The 18,813-nt window shown below is 44.8% G+C and overlaps 1 protein-coding gene across 1 annotated transcript in view; it reads left to right on the top strand.

Moving 5' to 3' along the window:
• LOC122366331 (L-2-hydroxyglutarate dehydrogenase, mitochondrial-like) overlaps positions 1-18,813 on the top strand; it is a 146,841-nt gene that overhangs the window by 115,461 nt on the left and 12,567 nt on the right. Inside the window, exon 6 of the mRNA XM_043338492.1 lies at positions 9,029-9,205. Within this exon, the coding sequence (XP_043194427.1) occupies positions 9,029-9,205 (177 nt within the window). The remainder of the gene's footprint in view (positions 1-9,028; positions 9,206-18,813) is intronic.

Here is an 18,813-nt window from a genome sequence, read left to right as displayed (position 1 = left end):
GGATGATGTTGAAGGCTTCGCAAATGTTTCATAAAAGATGCTATTTTTGCACAACCTATTAAACATTGTTTTTACGTTTGCTATGAAAATGTTAGGCCCAGTTGCAGTTCCTTCAAGGTTAGGTCCACGACTCCACAGCTTACAACAGGAGCTAGCTAACATGAACAATTAACCCGCGCCGTGTTGGTGGCATGAACTTTCCATCGAGTGCTGGGGGGGGGGGCGTTTTACGCCCCTCCGTCTTCCATCGAGTGCTGGGGGGGGGGGCGTTTTACGCCCATCCGTCTAACTCGGCTTCTGGACCACGTAGCGACACGCGGTAAGCGACAATCGAAAGAGCGTCAAAAATAAAGAGGAAACACTCGGTCATTGTAAGGTCAGGGCAAAGGTCAGGTCACCAGGGTTCATCAAAGGTCAAATTTTGTTGATTTCAACGATTTCGAACACCCGACGGCTAACTCGGGAACCAATAGAGCTACAGCGCCGCGGAAAAGCGCATTCGATAGCTCTTTTAACGCTTTTAAGCCAACATCTCCTCAAATTTGACCTCAGATCAACCGTTTAGCCCCCAGAGGGCACCGCTCTGATTGACCTCAAATTTGACCTCAGATCAACGGTGTTTTCACCGCTCTAGCACGTCTCTGTCAAAAGTAAAAAAACTGCTGAAGACCTTTTATGTCCTAAAATGACCTCAGGGGCACACACAGGGGTCACAGGTGCAATTTTCCGATTCAGTGTGTCATGTTTACCTATGAACCGATGCTTGAGAGGGTGTAGAACGAAATTCGTCCAAAAGAGGCGCATTTCAATTTTCTCCCATCGACTTATACCTAATGGAGCAGTCGCGAAACTGACCTGACCATAGGTCACAGACATAAAAAATCCGAGGTATCCATTTTATAACTGTTACCCTAAGCAATTACTGAAAGTTTTAAAGTGATCGCTCAGTCGGTGTAGCTACAACAAGCTTTCGAATTTTTTTCTGAGGTAAGGTCACAATAAGGTGAGAGGATTGAGGTAGGCTTGTATCGGATTTTCTTCTGCTTGTCGGTAGTTTAGGTTGAAGTTAATTTCGCGAGCTGTCCATAATCATTCAAGAGGAAAAATTCAGCTGCATATCGTTCGGGTCAAAGTAATACCAAACATTCTCAAATTTTATAGTAAAGAGCCAGTAGTCTACGAATATATTCAAAAAACAATTAGAAAAAGAATAAGCGGACCGGTTTCGTCTATCAAAGACTTCTTCAGCGCTTTTTCAAAAACGTATAAGAAGAAAACTAGTACAGTGACAATCGTTTGAAATAAAAGTGGATTCAGTAAGAACTAAGAACTTCATTGTCCGAAAACCGCTGACAGTTGATAGCTCAATGACATTTAGAGCCGTGCATAAGGAGGCGTGAAAACACTCCTCATCTCGTTCTATTACGAGAGGACCATGTCATGGCGTGAGAAAGGTGTTCTCAAAATAAATGGCACTGTATGAGTGAATAAATATTCCGGGCCCCCTTGGGCTATTGGCGGACTCTACCACCTGATCGGGTGGTGCAGCCGTTTCGCCCTCCACCTGAGATCTCGGAAGGTTACCGACAGATTTTAAACATTCAAAGAGCGTTTGATAGCCCCACCAGGGAACTACCTTGTTACCAGGTTTCGTTGACCTAGGTGCAACCCATGACGTCACAAGTCAGGTCAAAGGTCGCATTTTTTCACCGATTTAGTCTAAGGAATGCGTTACAGTCAGTTAACACATCAAATAAAAGGCATGTTATCGAAAAACATCGATGGAGCGTTGGTTGTCTAATACATATGTTGCCTAAAGAGGTCATTGATGCCAGGTCAGTTCACAGAAGTCAGGTCACTAAGGGTCACAATATGAACCCAACTATGTTAGGGTCGTGTGATACATGTTTTATGGCCAATTTTACATTTAAAATTCAATGGTGTGAGCTAGACGGCCACTGGGGCCAGTTTAGATTACATTCTGGTGGAGGTCAGGTCAAGGTCAGGTCAAAGAAGGTCAAATTTCAAAGTTCATATTTTGCGTAAAGGGATATCTATTCGATGCAGCTCATCACAGGAAATCCAATGGTGGCCTCTGGCTCGCTTTGTGTGTTCTGTGACGGCAAAAAAATTGAATTAAAAATTTCACGTAATAAATTTTGAGTAGTTTTTTGCCATAACTTTGCTAAAAATGGAGCTATCGAGTTTAAGTTTGGCATATCTAGAGCAGATAGTTCTATCACATCTATTCCGGTTTAATTTTGAAAGTTGTTGGTATTTTCGGGTGTTATACTTCTATAGTTTGGATGGTCAAAATCAATTTTTGTTTGGAAATAAGAGTAAGCAGTTTGGTAGCGCTGTTTATTTTACATCTTTTTATCTTGAATATTTTTCGTTATCTTCAAAACTGTAAGCGTGACAGCTCTTCCCGCTAAACCTTTTATTGGGTCGAAAATGACAGAACATGGCATCCCTCTCACGTCATTTGTGACTAGCCTTTCATAAGAGCTCTGGAAAATTTTGGTCACAAGGTGTAAAAATGATGCCCGGAGGGGTCTTGAAAGTTTGGTGGCGACATTTGCTATACTTTAGGAGATATCGACTGAAAAGGAGAGGGGGCCGTTTCGCGCCGCCCTCCCCCTCAACGGGGCTTTCAGTTGCTGCTCTCACAGAACTCTTGGTTATATTACAACGTAGTGGAATTGCAAGTGGCAACTGGCAATATAAGCTTCCTGCACGCGCCGGACCAGAGTTTAAACATGCAGGCTTAATTTTAACATTTAACTTTTGAATTGTTAAACCGTTGAGCGTTTTAGAAGTTGTATGAACTGTTACTGTTCAGCTCCTTTTTTGGTCCATCACAGCGGGCTTGTATGTATGTCATTTGTCAACCAAAATCGAATTAAAAACTTTTTATTTGGTCTGGCTACCTCGCCAACTTCTTAACTGGATCGTTTAGTAGCTTTTGAGTGGGCACTGCCCACGTTGTCTGTCTAGCTTTTCGTGTCATAGACACTGTCTATGACACGAGAAGAGGCTGCTGACATCGTTTGTCGCGGTTGGATAATACCAATCCACGTCTCAGTGGCTGCTCGATCGCACCTTCCCTGGCCCACCTCCCCACCAGGCGAGACTTTGCCCGGCACAGCCGTCGCCTCAGTGCCTCGGGCGGTGACCCGTTCAAAGGGGCTCACAATTCGTATGGTGCCGTGGCTCTCAAACCAATGCAGAACAGTGAAACGCAAAGGCTCACCTTCCATATAAGGCGAACGGCTGATTCTGGCGCCGGGGCTTCATTCATGCTAAGGCGCCCAATCACAGCGCCGCATTTCAGTTAGTGTCGGGCGCAAAAGCTACTATGCTCCGCCCCTCCATCACGTGACCCTGCCCTCACGTGGCCTCAGTCACGTGGTGTTTCCACTTCTTGGCGCATGGCGGCGCTAGTCTCGCAGGGGCGGTGGTAGCTTGCTCCCCCGCCGTCCGGGGGTGATGGGTAGCAACTGCTGGTGACTGTACATATGTCTATTCTGTGATTTTATGATTTTTTGAACATATGCCGTTTTTGGTCGAAAACTCAGAAATCATGACGTCACTAAAACCTCGATATCTCAAAAAATTTCCTACCGATTTTTTTTTTGAAATTTTGTCACAATACACTTCAACCAATTCCCTACAGGTACCCAAAATTTGGCGCACCTGCGGCGCGCCGTTTTTATGCTATGGGCCGGCGAAAAAAGTGCGGGCGTTTAACGCCCCCCCCCCCAGCAACTCGCGGGTTAAGAGCCCAATTTTTTTTGCTTAACCCGCGCCCTGCTGGGGGGGTGTTTGAACACCCCCCCCCCCTTGTGGTTTTTCGCGAATATCTCAAAAACGGCGGCGCGGAGCGCCGCCGTTTTTGGTACACCTTATCATACATCAATTCTACACATGTTGTGAAAATTTCAGACCAAGGTCATTCAAGGTCAGGTCACCAGGTCACTTGAAGTGACCTCACCTCATAAAAAGTTTCAATGTCTGTCATAGCTACACCGAGTGACCGATCGCTTTGAAACTTTCAGCGATTGCTAAGAGCAATAGCATGTACAAAATATATATCTCAGAATTTTGATATCGATGACCTAAGGTCAGGTCAATTTTGCGACCTCCCCATTATAAGTCAATGGGAGAAAATTGAAATGCGCCTCTTTTGGACGAAAGACATTATAAACACTCCCAAACACCGAATTACAAGTGGTTTAGACACACTGAACATGAAAATGGTGTCCGTGACCCTTGTTTGTGCCCTGAGGTCATCTTAGGTCACGAATGGTATCTAACAGTTTTTCGCAAATAACTTTTGATAGAGGCATGCTAGAGCGATGAAAACGCCTTAGATGTGTTCAGCTCGACGATACGGATCGACTGATATGCAACATGACCCATTCCGGTCAGGTCATGGCCTTGACCTGAGGTCAAATTTTCAAGTTGACCTTTCAAGGTCAAGTTATAGTTCATTCGATGCGTCTTGACGAGAGGAACACGATGCCGGTAAAAGTAAGCTCGTACAAGGCTTGGGTCAAAAGTTATTGCAGAAAAACTGTTTCCGAAAAAATCGGCTAATTTTGCAGTTTTTGCCCCCTGCAGGCAAAACCGTTGACGTTAGGTCAAATCTGAGAGAATTACTCAGAGAGGGCGTTAATAGGGCTATCGAATGCATTTTTCCGCGGCGCTGTAGCTCTATTGGTTCCCGAGTTATGCGGTAGCTTCTTGGAAATTATCGACATTCGACCTGGAAATCGGCGAAATTTTGCCTTCAATGACCTCTGGTGACCTGACCTTTGACCTGACCAAAAAATTGACCGAAGTGATTTCGTCATTATTTTTTACGCTCTTTCGAACGCCGCCTTCCGCGTATCGCTACGTGGCCCAGGAGCCGAGTTACAAGGGGGGGGGGGTGTTCAAACACCCCTCCCCCCAGCAGGGCGTGGAAATCCAGGACCCCCAGCCGGGCGCGGGTTAAGTAGGTCAGAGGTCAGGTCAAGGTCAGGGCAAGGGTACAAAATGCAAGTTTCAACAGTATCGGCCTTGCACCGTAGTTGCCGAAGAATGGACTGCTACTGATTGCCCAAAACGTGTCCTTAGACTACCAAGACAATATTTGTTGCAAACAATGTCATTCGAAGGTCAAGGTCAAGGTCAGCTCAGGTCAGGTCATGTCACCAAAAACAAAATATAGAAAAGGGCATGTGCGACACATGTTTTATGGGTCATTTTATTCATAGAATTCAATAGGCATACTCAATAAGTGATATGGACCACCTCTGGATTAATTTCAGGTCGAGGTCAGGTCAAGGTCAGGTCAAGTGGGGTCAAATTTTGAAGTTGGTTGATAACCCGCGCCCCACTGGGGTCTGCGTGTAACACGCCCTACTGGGGGAGGGGGGGGGGGCTATTCATAGCCCCCCTTCTAACTCCGAAACTACTGGGCCGATCGTCAAAACTCAAACGGCGTCTCATAGCCCCGAAAAAACTGACGAACGAAACCTAATTTCATTGACCTCGAGGTCACCGATGACGTCACAGGTTAAGTCAAAGTAAAAATTATTAGCATTTTGGCTTGTTCACGTTTTGGGCTCTGGCCGCGGTCTTACAAGTCAGATCAGGCTCATTTTTGGTTCACACACTCGTGAACAGATGCTCTAGATACCCTGAGGGTACCAAACTTGTGCTTTGATTTTCAGGTCAAGGTCAGGTCATCACAGGTCACGAAAATATTATATCATGCGTCGACACATGTTTTATGGTCCATTTAGGCCAAAGATTTCGAATTTGATGTCGTCTGTGTCATTCGAGGTAATTTTGAGTCGAATTTAGATTAGGTCAGGTCACTTTCAGGTCAAAAAAGGTCAAATTTTGAAGTGATCATTGTCAACAGAAAACGTGTCTAGTGGATGCAGTTTGAGCTCAGGAACACGATGGTGCTATTTATATTGGCGTACGATGTCAAATACGTGGTGAAAAATTGATTTGTAAAATGAATAATTGTGAATTTTTTGCAATAATGCGTATAACTTGGCCATTTTTGAAGATATTTAGCTAAAACTTGCTAGAGTTAGTCATAATAACGCGTTCTATCACATATAGTCCGGTTTTTTCTAAAAGTCAAAAACTTTTTGGAAAAAAATGAAAAAATATAAATTTTGAATTTTATTATATAAAATTTTCGAAATTTTCAAAATTTCGAAAATCCGAGATAACAGTTTGATAGGGCAGTCTATTCTGAGTCCTCTCATGCAAATAAATTGGATCTAGCTTAAAAACTGGGCCCTTGGGAGCGATTGCCGTGGTTCAATGTTTTGCGTCGAAATCGGCCGAACATGACGTCACTCTGACGTCATTTCCGGACGACCTATGGTAGCTACGCAAATTTTGACACAAGGTGTCAAATTGATGCAGCCGGAGGTACTGAAAGTTTGGCGTCGATACGTCAAGCGGTTTGGAAGTTATTGCAGAAAAACGGGAGAGGGGGCTATGAATAGCCCCCCCCCCCCAGTGGGGCGCGGGTTAAGGCCTAAAAAGGTGTCTATCTGATGCAGTTTGCCACGGGAAATCGAATAATGCTATTTTTGTTTCCGTACGAGGTCTATAACTTCCAAATAATTCATTTTTTCAAAAATTGTGTGTCGTGACGTCATAAAATTTTGAATAACTCCATTTTTTAACCGATATTTTCTAAAAATTGGTATGTAGGTGCACATAGACCATTTGTCTGACATATATTCCGTTTTTTATACACTCAAAATTTTGGATTTTATAATTATTTTCCCTAAAAAATCAGTTTTTTTTTGAAAAAAATAGGCCAAAATCCAAAATTTTCAAAAAACTTAGATAGACATTTGTGATAGACAAAGTAAAATCACTTATACCCTTTTTTGTTACGTCTTGATTCCTTTAAAAACGAAGATGTTAGCGGCGTTTGAAATTTTGCCGTTTTTTAGGCGAAAATGGCGAACATGACGTCACCAGTACGTCATTTTCTCAAAAATTTTTCCGACGGATTTTGCTCAAATTTTCAGGGAACGTGTCAAATTGATGTATTATAAGGTACTGAAAGTTTAACGTCGCTGGTGTAACGCGTTTAGAAGTTATTGGCGAAAAACGGGAGGGGCATATTCTGCCCCCCCCCCCCCTGCGGGGCGCGGGTTAACAATGAGCCAAATATTTTTTTAAAGAAATAACAATTCAAAAAAATTTGGTCCGTAAGTCCAAAAAATACAAATGAGAGAAAACTCGATGTGTCATATATCAAAAATAGCGTATTTTTCGAAATTTCAAAAATACATATGAACCCGGCAGTTGCTGGGGTATTTCGCCACCCACCGTTTGCTGGGGGGGGGGGCGTTAAACGCCCCCAGCCGATAACTCGAGAACCAATAGGCGCAGCGAAACGCACGAGGCGGCAAACGAAAGAACGCGACGAGACGCTTCAGATGAGTACTTTAAAGTTGAATTTTGAGGTCACAGGTCGGGTCAAGGTCAGGTCAAACACCTGAAATCGGGCTTTCAGCAGCATGGACTTCAGGACTTCGCAATGAGCGCCTCTCGTCATAAACTCTGTCAAAACGGTGCAGAATCCATCATATAAGGCCTACAAGAGTGTCAGCCCCATGTAGGGGTCAGTCAAGCATAGGCCAGGGTCAAGGTCAGGTCAACCGGGTTGGCACATATCCCCGAAAATCAAAACTGATATTCGCAGCCTGTGACACATGTTTTATGGGTAATTTGGGGCGTAGAACACGATGGTGACATTCATTTTATCATATGTGTACGTGTTTGGCGCAAAAAGTTCAATTTAAGAAATGTAGGTATCATGGTCTTGAAGTAGTCACGAGAAATTGCCAAGATTCAGATCAAGATTTTGGCAAATGCGAAACGATAATAAATAATCGAAGATAAACATTTGATTGTTCATGGTATTTGCAGTCTAATGCCGTTTACGGCATGTCTGTATGTCTATTCTGTGATTTTATATGATTTTTTGAACATATGCCGTTTTTGGTCGAAAACTGTGAAACCATGACGTCACTAAAACCTCGATATCTCAAAATTTTTCCGACCGATTTTTTGAAATTTTGTCACAATAGACTTCAATCAATTCCCTACAGGTACCAAAATTTGGCGCACCTGTGGTGCGCCGTTTTTTTTTTGGCAATTTGGCGCCGTCTATGGCCCGGCGAAAAAAGTGGGGGCGTTTAAGGCCCCCCCCCAGCCATTCGCGGGTTAATCTCTGTTTCATTGCAAGTTCAATACCGCCGACACCACTGCGTCATCGCCTGTGTGACGTCACCTACTGAAGCATATTTGTCTTTCCTGCAGCACGAAAATAGCAACTGCACGAGGCGACTGTGACGCGGATTAACGTTTACCGTCCAATATTTCTTCTTGTGAGTGGTTTGTATGCTGTTTTTTTTTTTTTGTATCATTATCACTCTTTTCAGTGGCACATTGCTATTAAACGCATTTTAACGGATATTTCAACGACAATCACCACTGGTGATTTACCAGTCCCCCGCGCCACGGTTCGCCGCACGTGGAATAGGCTGCAGCGACGCTCGGCCGCGGCGTGCCGGCGGAGGGTGGGCGGAGCCAGGCGGCTGACGTCACCCAAGTATGATGCACGCAGCACAGATTTATGCTGCAGGGACCCGAACAGCCCTCTGGTGATCCAGTAGAGACGGACGCAAGTCACCGGAACTGCGAGTGGGAGCCAAAACTAGTTAATGGTTTTGATGGCCTAAACCAGATAGATGGCTGAGGAGATCCAAGTACGTCCTTACCCCGGGTTTGTTTGGCTGAAACACGTCCAGGTTTATGTCTCCCAGTAGGTGCACAGGCTGTCCTCTGCCCAATATCCAAGTTTTATGCGTTCTTCTAAGAACAGCGCAGCTATTTGTTTTGTTTGTTAACTGAGTGAGTGCAGTAGGTAGGGCGGCTGCCGTCCGGTGGTGGTCGAGTGCGGGCCGTGACAGTGCCGGTGCCGGTGCCGCAGGGCGTGGCCGCGCTGTGGTCGCCTCAGACGGGTATCGTCGACTGGTCGGCCGTCACCCGCGAGTACGGACGCCAGTTCGAGCGGCTCGGCGGCCGGCTGCGCCTCGGCACCGAGGTGACCGGCTTCGAGCAGCTGACCGAGCCCAGCCGGCCTCTGCTACTGCGCTGCGGCACACAGGTAATAGAGAGCGGCACCGGCAGCAGCAGACCGAGCCCAGCCGGCCTCTGCTACTGCGCTGCGGCACACAGGTCAGAGACCGGCACCGGCGCCCGGCCCGGCGCGGCACCCGCATGGGCCAGTGGCAACGCGCCTCTTTGAGTCAATACGAGAGTACTCTGGCAACCATTGGCTACAAAGTAGAGTTGCAAAATTTTCCCAAAAGGCTTCTACCGGCACCAAAATGTTTTGGGATACCGGCATGCTACCATGCCCCAAGCAAAAAAACCGCCAAAATACCGGCATACCCAAAACCTGCATTCTTGATTCTAGGTTGCCCCCCCCACCCCCACCCACCATTTGCCATGCAACTTCTACCACAAAAGGTATTATGCAGTGGCTAGTAAGATTGTTGTTATTACAATTCAAATTTGATAACCTTAGTGTGCAAAATCCAACTTTAAACTCTGAATTCCAAAACAACAAAAGCCCACATGCAAATTACAGTAAAAATGTGAATCTGTCCAATGTCTGTGCTACATAATGCTTGGCGATTGGCTACTTCAACAACAGGCAGATGTAAGCAAAAATATGAAATACAAAATCAAATATACAAGTCAACTTTCAATTTTTTTTGTGGTGATTTAATTCAGCAACAAGGGAGTGGGACCTACATTAAAATGAAAATTGAGGAAAGAACTAGCTAGCAGCAGGCACATGTGAGGGTGTCAGGTTTGGAATAAAAAGGTCATATATACAGGGTGTTTCACTAAAAGTGTCAAAAAGTAAATGCATATTAAAGTTATATAAAATATGCAAATCACGTGGTTGCGCACGTGGCTTTGTTGCCCATTTTTGGACATTTATGCTTCGTCCATTTAAGATATATTTCTCACTCATACGGAGCGAGGGCAGGAGGCCAAAGTTACTAGTCGTTTTTTTCCTTATGCAGAACAAGAACAGGTTATTTACACCGCAACAGGAGGGGTGAATTACACTTACCTTTGGTGCCATCAGAAACATTGAAACCGTATGCCGACTTGTAAGGAAACGTTTTATTCTCTCACCTCGCTACGTTCCAGATTATAAAAGGTTCAAAGGGCTTCTTGAGAGGTTTAAAAGGGTTCCTTCGATGCCGGTCCCAGTCCAAAAAAGACTGGGTCCCCCACCTCTCGGCGGAAACCGTTGAAAAAGTCAGGGTCTTTTTGAGGGTCTTTGAAGATAACAAGAAGCTAATTTCAACATCAGAAATTGCCAAGGCCTTACAAGTTATCAAAAACAGCCACTATAATGGCTGTAACCACCAGGAACTGGCTGGATTAGAAGTTCCTGCGCCGAAAAATCAGCTGCCTCGCCGCCCGCCTCTGGCCAGAGCAAAGCCCCGATCTGTCACCGCTTTACTTCTGGTTTTGGTCAGTAGCTCTCGCAGAGCTGAGGAAGACTGAAGTCGCAATACTTCGGGAGCTGAAGAGCACCATTCAAGTCTTTGCCGACAGTCTGGACGCTGAAGATGAAAACGGGCTGTGAGGCACCTCCGGACACGTGCCGAAACGGTGCATCAAAAGAAAGGGCGGATATGTGGAATAGGTTTGAGTGACGGGGCTATCGTTTTTATATATTAAAATGTCCAACAATTGCGGATGAAATGGTATGCAAATATCCGTAGAAAACATTGTTATTATGTGCATTATGATCTTTTACTTTTTGACACTTTTAGTGAAACACCCTGTATTATAAATAATAATTTAGCAAGGAATTTTGTTGGACAAGCAAGCAACAAAACAAAATCCTGGTGAAAATAAAGCCATCGAGTCAATTTAATAATCCATTGAGCACGGGGTAGGCAATAGGCATAGAGTGATAACACCTAGTACTCAATATCATCATACCTTTGTAGAATTTGTTGCGCGCTTCCCAGTACTGAATTGGGTTACAAATTTAATAAAATATTACAACAAAGCAACTTAGGAAACACCGACAGCATGGTGCATTCATCTAAGCTGGCGCATTGCTGTCGAGTGTCGACGATATCTACTGAAGGAGGTCAAAAAGGAATATCGGAGGTAGGACTTTCTATGACGTACTTGGTTCTACACTGCGACTGGCATACCAGCACTCAGCAGCCAGTGCAGGACTGACAAAACTCGTTAAATATGTGTTAAGTAGCATGCTTTTAAGTTTTAACGTATCTAATATTCAAGAATCCTCACATTGGGTAGCCTGCTTAAATGGTCGAAACTCGAAATACTTTGCTAGCAGGATAATACTCGTATTCTGCCATCCCATTGGTGAATCATAAGGCAAATGATGACGTCACTAAATCATCATTGTTTTTATTTATATTTCATAGTTGAGACTAGCCATAACCACTCGCTGCTGAGTCTCTACTCGTAGCAAATACGCCATAATTGACGCTCTGGCGATTCCTAAAACCCAGGAGAAACGTTTGAACCGCTGGAAATGCCGAGAAATTGGCGGCAATATGCAGGGAGGACACACTGCGCAACAAATGTCTCATAAGCGCATGGAACGTATGCAGTTTCCAAAGTTCTTGATAATATCAAGGACATGGTTTTTTTCTTCTAATCCCCATTTGACCAAATGTCCGCCTTTACACGGGGCCTTGCACCCTAATCTATCAGGATGTTTTGTTTGATGGAGGCCAAAAGGGGTGTATTGTTTTACGTTTTTGGCATCACGAATGTGCCTGAGTCTGACTGAGCGGCGAGTCTCACCTACATAAAATGACTCGTCGTTTCCGCACAATGCGCAGTCCAACCGGTAAATGACGTTTTTGGTGTGACATTTTTCCCGTAGCCCCGCCTCGCAGCATTGGCACTGCCTCCCTCCTCCACATGGGTGTAGGAGCGCCAAAAATATTGGTGAAGGATGTCACCTGAACCTTCGGAGAGGGTGCAGGACCTTACCGCAGTGGAGGGGGGGGGGGAATTTCGCCAACTCCTGTTTTTTTTCTCTCGCAAATGTCTCGCGCCAATCGCCATTATCATCTAATTAACGTCAACTTTTCAGTACACGCCTAAAATTGAATTTTTAGGTATCCAAGCATACCTTTGGATACCTACCAAAGGTATCCACCATCCAAGCATACCTTTGGAACCTAAAGGTATGCTCCACTGCATTTTTTTCGTGACCAAAGTCTTACAACTTTCCCACGAGCAAAAACAAGCCAATTTATTTCGATATTCACGGCATTTACTGAGACACATTTACACGTTTACCAACTTTAATACAGTTTTCGGCTTTACTGTATGCCTGGCCTATTCAAATACATTAGCCTGAGGGGTGTGGTAATAACTGGTGTAAGCAAAGTGACCACGGTCAAAAATGCATTACCAAGTCAACATTTTGGGATGGCCTCGTTCAAAAAACCGCTAAGAGCTTCGGTCTAGACAATTGTTTTATCATTGGCATACAGTAAAATACATACCAAACTCGGCCGGTGATAACTTGTCAAGACCTCAGTCCTTACTGATTTTTGAACTCGGCCTTCGGCCTCGTTCAAAAATTCAGTTAGGAATGGACCTCGGTCTTGAAAATTTATTTACACCGGCCTCGTTCAGTATTATATATTACCTATCATTTATTAAATGGCGTGAATTGTGAAAAAAGGTGGGCATAACGCTTCATAACTGAAAGGATGGGGTAATTGGGTAGGTACCTGTTGCCGTTTTAGCCTTTTTGTTCATCCCATTCGGCATTGCTTTTTTTAACATTAGGTCGACCGTCGAACCCAGTCGTTCCAGCATTGGTGAAGACCCTCACCTGCATTGCTCAAGATTGGTGAAGGATCCTTCACCAATCTAAAACTTTGGTGAAAGGTATCCTTCACCAAAGAGATACGTTGCTACACCTATGCTCCTCCAGGGCAGGGTGTAGGGAGGAAAGCAGAGCGTACCAGCTTGTGTCGTAGGTTAGGGCCACCTTTCCATACCACCCGTACGTTAAGCCCACTGGTTTTCAGGATGCCCTCCGTTTTCCGACAGAGGTCATCGTCGACGAAGGGGAGAGCCAGGTACACAGGCTCGGACTGAGAAACATTAGGTTTCTTTGTACCTCTGTCCCTTAATACCTCTCTTTTTACTCGAGTCACCAAATGGGGCGGGTATCCGTTCGTCAGGAACAGGGTTTCAATCAATTTCAAGCTTCGTGCTCTGGGGAGGCCAGGAGAGGAGACTCTAATGGCCCTTAGCATCTGTGATCTCAAAGTATTTTTTTTCGTTTTCATCGGGAGGGCTGACTCAAAATGTATGATCACTGGTGATGCGGTCGGTTTGACGTAGAGTTCGCTGATGTAGGCCCCAGATTCTGCGATCGTTATTTTAGAGTCTAAAAATGCCAGAACCCTGGTATCAGCAGTGTGCTCAAGGGTAAACGTGATGGACGGGTGGATACTGTTTAGGAATGAGAAGTACTCAAGGAGGGCTTCTTTGCCATGCGTCCACACTCCAAACACATCATCTACATATCTCATATGTATAGGGAGGGCTGTAGGCGTGGGGATGCCAAGAAAAGGGTCTCCAGGGCGTGCATGAAAACAATTGCTAGAGGCGGGGCCACCCTACTACCCATCGCGATTCCTTCGGCCTGTCTAAAATAGCTCCGTCCGAAGCGAACAAAGTTGTTGGTCAGACAATGTGTGAGAAGGTCGCGAACACTACCTAAATCCAGTACGAAGGTGTCAATATTTTCTGCGTGGTGCTCAAGTAAGCGGATGGTCGCATCGATCGCCTCGTTAAAGGGACTGTCCCACCTTAACATTAGAATTGAGTTGAGATAGCCATCTTGATGGGCGTTCTTTGAAAATCAGAGCCGTGAAAACCGTTTCTCCAGCAATTACTTCATCGCAAATAAATTCGTGTTTGATTTTGACATCTGTGCAAATAAGTGCCACAATGTATTGGTATTGGCACTTAAAACCTGTGACGTTTCCGCCTTTTCCGAAGTTTCTGAATCTGTCGACTTGTTTTTTTATTGAAACCTTGAAAAATAACAACGCCTCTTGGAACAGCGCCCATTCGTTCCGGCGCCACGAGGTGGAGAATTAAATTGATATGCCAAACTAATTCTAATAGTCTTCTAATTCTAGCAGTATTTTTATTTTTGTATTTAAATATTTAAGAGGCCGTCCTAAATGTGACTGAAGAATGCGAGAGCCATGAACTTATCAATGGCAGGTGTCAAGTTCTGAAGTGTGCAACTCACTGAAATTAATCATAGTATCAAAATGATAAATGATTTGCTCACTGCTGTTTCAACTCCATAATCAAGACATGCTCTGAGGAGTCCACAATCTATTGGTGGTGACAACTAAGGAAGAGACAATGAATGTTCACCTTTTTATTTCTGAACATCCAAGACGACTAACCTTGAGCCGTTAAACATTGATAATACCCTGTTTGCTGAAGTGTGGGTGGCCTGAGGTCGACCATGTCTAGTAAAGAACTGTTGTTTGTGTAAACACCATGCAGAGGTGTTTTGAAATAAATTTTAGTGATGTAATGCATCATTCTTTGAACTGAGTTGCTGATGGCGGATGAAAGCGGAAGTGCTGCACGTTGAATCAGAAATTCTCTGTTGCGCTTTTTAGCTTATGTTAGATTCTATAGATGGCTTAGTTTTCCTGCAGATTTCATCTTAAAGCTGTCAATAGTGTTTTACCTTTGTTTCCTGGGAGCAGATCCAGCTACTAACATGAGCATGGGACCAGGACTGGGCCTTTGTACCACAGTCGCTGCGCTGCTTGCCAAAACCTAGGTAATGTGTTTTGTTAGGCCATGCTGTGCATTTTTTAAACCTTTAGAGTACTTTGTGATCATTGACACACATATTGCACCTGACAAACAGCAGCAAAATCACACCCCATCCTTACCTCTGTGCAGTGTCACCCAACAGACAACAGGGCTTCAAAACAGGCAGGTTCCGCATTCAAGTCGCTTCTTGCAACTATGTGACTAATGTTAGGACAATAGACGTTCTGCACAGGGAAGGTGTGTTCTGTGTAGCTCTTGAAAATGAAGTCATGCCTAAAATTCAGTTTAGAATATTACAAATAACTTGGATAAAAGTTGCAAAACATGTACTCTGACTGGTCAGTTGAAATATCTTTAGTCAGTGAACCACGCCAGGGCTGGAGGTGGTCAGTTCCCTGACTTGCGCGACCTCGGGCAGGAGCTGTGGGACTTGTACATGGACAAATTGAATAGACGCTAGCCTAGATTATGTCGTGGCTGCAGTCCAAGACGTGTTCACCAGCTGCCGTTGCTGCCGCTGCCTTCTGCTGCCCTGCGTGCCGGCTGGCAGCTCACTGCTGGACTGTTTGCGCGCCAGGCACCCTACTGGACGAGTGGGGTAGGTCGCAGATCTTTGAGAGTGAAACGTTTGGTCTAAATGTAGCTGAAACTCTTACAAATAATTTAATTAAAAGGCAAAATTTCAGAGGACTCCATTGGTGTCTCAGTGATGACAATCAGAACTTGATCAGAACTGTTATCATGCTGAAACTGAGGATAGGGCTGAGCTGGTAGGCTAGAATTTAATATGCAGGCTTACAAGGTCCCCAGTTAATCCACAAATTTGTCAGACTTGCCTGTAGACAAATTTATGCAGATGAAATGTTTCTGGCAGATAGCCCTGAGGCAAAATGCTATTCAAGCTTGTTCCGCAGCTCGTTGCATTCCACATGAGCCACTAAATCAGAGTCACACAACTCTGCCAAATGTGCTGAAAGGCCACGATTTTTCCAATAAGTAGGTATATTTATTATTTTTCACAGACACAACAAAAATACAAATGCAGGTCACTACAATTCATTCTGCTTCAATTACAATTGCTGGTGTGTGTTTTGCAGACTTATTATATTGAATCTTGAACAGACTATATTATATTACTTTGCTCATGGGCCCAGGCCAGTACTGCAGAGTATGGCTCGCAGGTCGCCAAGGAGCACTGGCCTAAGTTCAAAATTGAAATAAACCCTGCAAACAGAGCCAGAAAATTCACACCAAAGGGGGCTCTGAGAACACAAAAAAATGCACCAAACCCCAAAATGGCCAGTCAAAATCTGCACTGACCTCAAGTCCCCACAATGCTGCACATCTGCACCACAGCAAGCCAAATTCGCACCCCGCTACACTAAATCTGCACCACACCAAACCAAATCCTCACCGCACCACACTTCCGCACCAGACGAAGGAGTCTGCACTGACAACATCTAGACAAAATTGCCATACTTTGCAGTCTGGCTCATGGCTGTATCCATTGTGATTCTTAGGTCTGATTATTGAAGTTGAGCTCACTTCCATCATCCATGTGCCCAAGACATTGTGGGCAGCATCAATAATTCAAACATCAATATTTTCCTTTTGCTTATAAGGGAGCATACTATAATCTTTTAAAAATGATAAATAAGGCCTTGTTGATATTCTTTGCAGTTTGCGACCTTCTTCTTGACAAAGTTCAAGCTTCAATTTTCCAATTTTCACTTCAATCCTTTCCATGAACATTGAACTTGCATGGAACATGCAGTTACTAAAATACCAATTTCCTGAGTTTTGTGATTTCATGCGCAATGTTTGTACTATTCGCGGCAGAAGCGTAACAAAACTTTGTGCCACCGATTTGGCAGCTAGGAAAAAAACTTTGCCCGATAAAAAACAATCATATGACGTAATCGATCCAAAAGCTTTAAATTGGAATTTTTAAACAATTAGCCAACTATGGGCCGAATGTTTGCCAATTTCGTGTACAGGGGCCCCTAATCTATGTCTTGCAACACAAGAACAGTATATGAAAGCAATTTTTGAAGGTGGGACAGTCCCTTTAATGGGGATGTTACCGTACAAGTTTACAACATCTACACTGAACAAAATCGTACCTTGGTCAAAACCTGTAGGGTAACGAACAGACAGCTTTTGCAAGAACTGAGCTGTGTTCTTTCAGTGAGCTGGCACATGTTGTAAGAGCTGGTTGACAATTTTTTTCTAGGAACCATGACAGTTTGTCCAAAGGATCACCGGAAGCCGACACGATCGGCCGGAGAGGTATATCTGGCTTGTGATCCTTCGGTAAACCATAGAGTTCCGCCGTTCTAGAACAGTGCGGAACGATTGCCTTTACAATCTTATCCTCGACCTTTCCACTCATCGACCTATGAATTGAATAGTACGTTTGGTGGTGGCCTCTAGCCGAGGGGTGGGATTGCGCTCCACCGGCTCATAGGTCGATGTGATAGATTCTATCTTACGAGTGTAATCCGTGGAGCTCATCAAAACTGAACCTTTACTTTTATCTGAGGGCTTGACTACAACACTCTGGTCCTTGGCAAGCTGGCTTAGAGCCTCTATCTCAGCACGGCTATGATTAGGTGTAGGTTTGTTGTGGTTCTTGTAGGTGGCTATTATCTTTTTCTTTACCTGCTTTAGTGAGTTTTCTAACTCGCTGGACCCAACAGGCGCTTGTCCACAGTCGTTGTCTGGGAAACGTGGCTGTAGCGGTTGCGTTTGAGGCTGGTTCTGCTGCTCTGGATCTCGCTGAATCTGCTGAACAGTTTGAGGTGGTTGATGATCTTGTTCTTGTTGGCTGTCACGATGCGGTCGTTGATGCTGTTGCTGCTGCGGCTGAGCACTTGACTGCTGTAGTTGTTGTTGCTCTGGCTGCTGCCGTTGTTGTCCCTCCTGCTGCTGCTGCTGCTGCTGTTGCTGTTGATCCAGGTGCTGGATCTACATCAGCGAACTCTACATCAAACCGACCGCATCACCAGTGATCATACATTTTGAGTCAGCCCTCCCGATGAAAACGAAAAAAAAAATACTTTGAGATCACAGATGCTAAGGGCCATTAGAGTCTCCTCTCCTGGCCTCCCCAGAGCACGAAGCTTGACATTGATTGAAACCCTGTTCCTGACGAACGGATACCCGCCCCATTTGGTGACTCGAGTAAAAAGGGAGGCATTGCGGAACAGAGGTCCATGTGATCGCAAAGCACCTCGCAGTTGCGATCAAACGTAAATTGAATCGGAACAGATATTGGAGGGATCCATCACATCGTAGGCTAAGTAGGTACGCAAGTTGCATCGCAAATTGTGAAGATACGAACTAACTTTACGAATCTTCTCGGTCGATCGGAAGGCCGATCGTAGCGAAGTTTTACCTCTTTCTCAAGAGAAAAATATAAGAAATTTTCAAAATTTTCACAAAACCGAAATATATGCTAAACAAATATGGTTGATGAACACGTGTGCAAAATTTGAAGTCGATTTCTTCAAAAATGGCTGCGCTAGAGCGGTTTACATTTACACCTTGAAAACGTTCACTTTCACGTCATTTTTTTCAATTTTGAAATTTTAAGTGTATTGGGCAATTTTTCGCGTTAATTGCGAAAATCTGACCCAAAACATGGATCGCACCATCAATGATCCGATACTCCATCAGAGGCCGCGCCGCGGACAGGTGGGCGTGGCGATACCTAGGCCGCGTGGGGGTTGCACTGGTGTTCGGGAAGGGCTATGTCAACGCGAGGCAGGCCGCGGGGGAGCCGGTGGCGGCGCCGGTCCGTATTTGTCGGCGCCTAACAGTGCAGCGGTGCGTTTATGGCGGAGGGAGGGGAAGCGG

The sequence above is a fragment of the Amphibalanus amphitrite genome, unplaced genomic scaffold, assembly GCF_019059575.1.
Source record: "Amphibalanus amphitrite isolate SeventyFive unplaced genomic scaffold, NRLGWU_Aamphi_draft 000797F_arrow, whole genome shotgun sequence".
Classification (NCBI taxonomy): domain Eukaryota; kingdom Metazoa; phylum Arthropoda; class Thecostraca; order Balanomorpha; family Balanidae; genus Amphibalanus; species Amphibalanus amphitrite.
The sequence above is the reverse complement of the archived record's forward strand: the minus strand, read 5'-3'. Positions and strand labels throughout refer to the sequence as shown.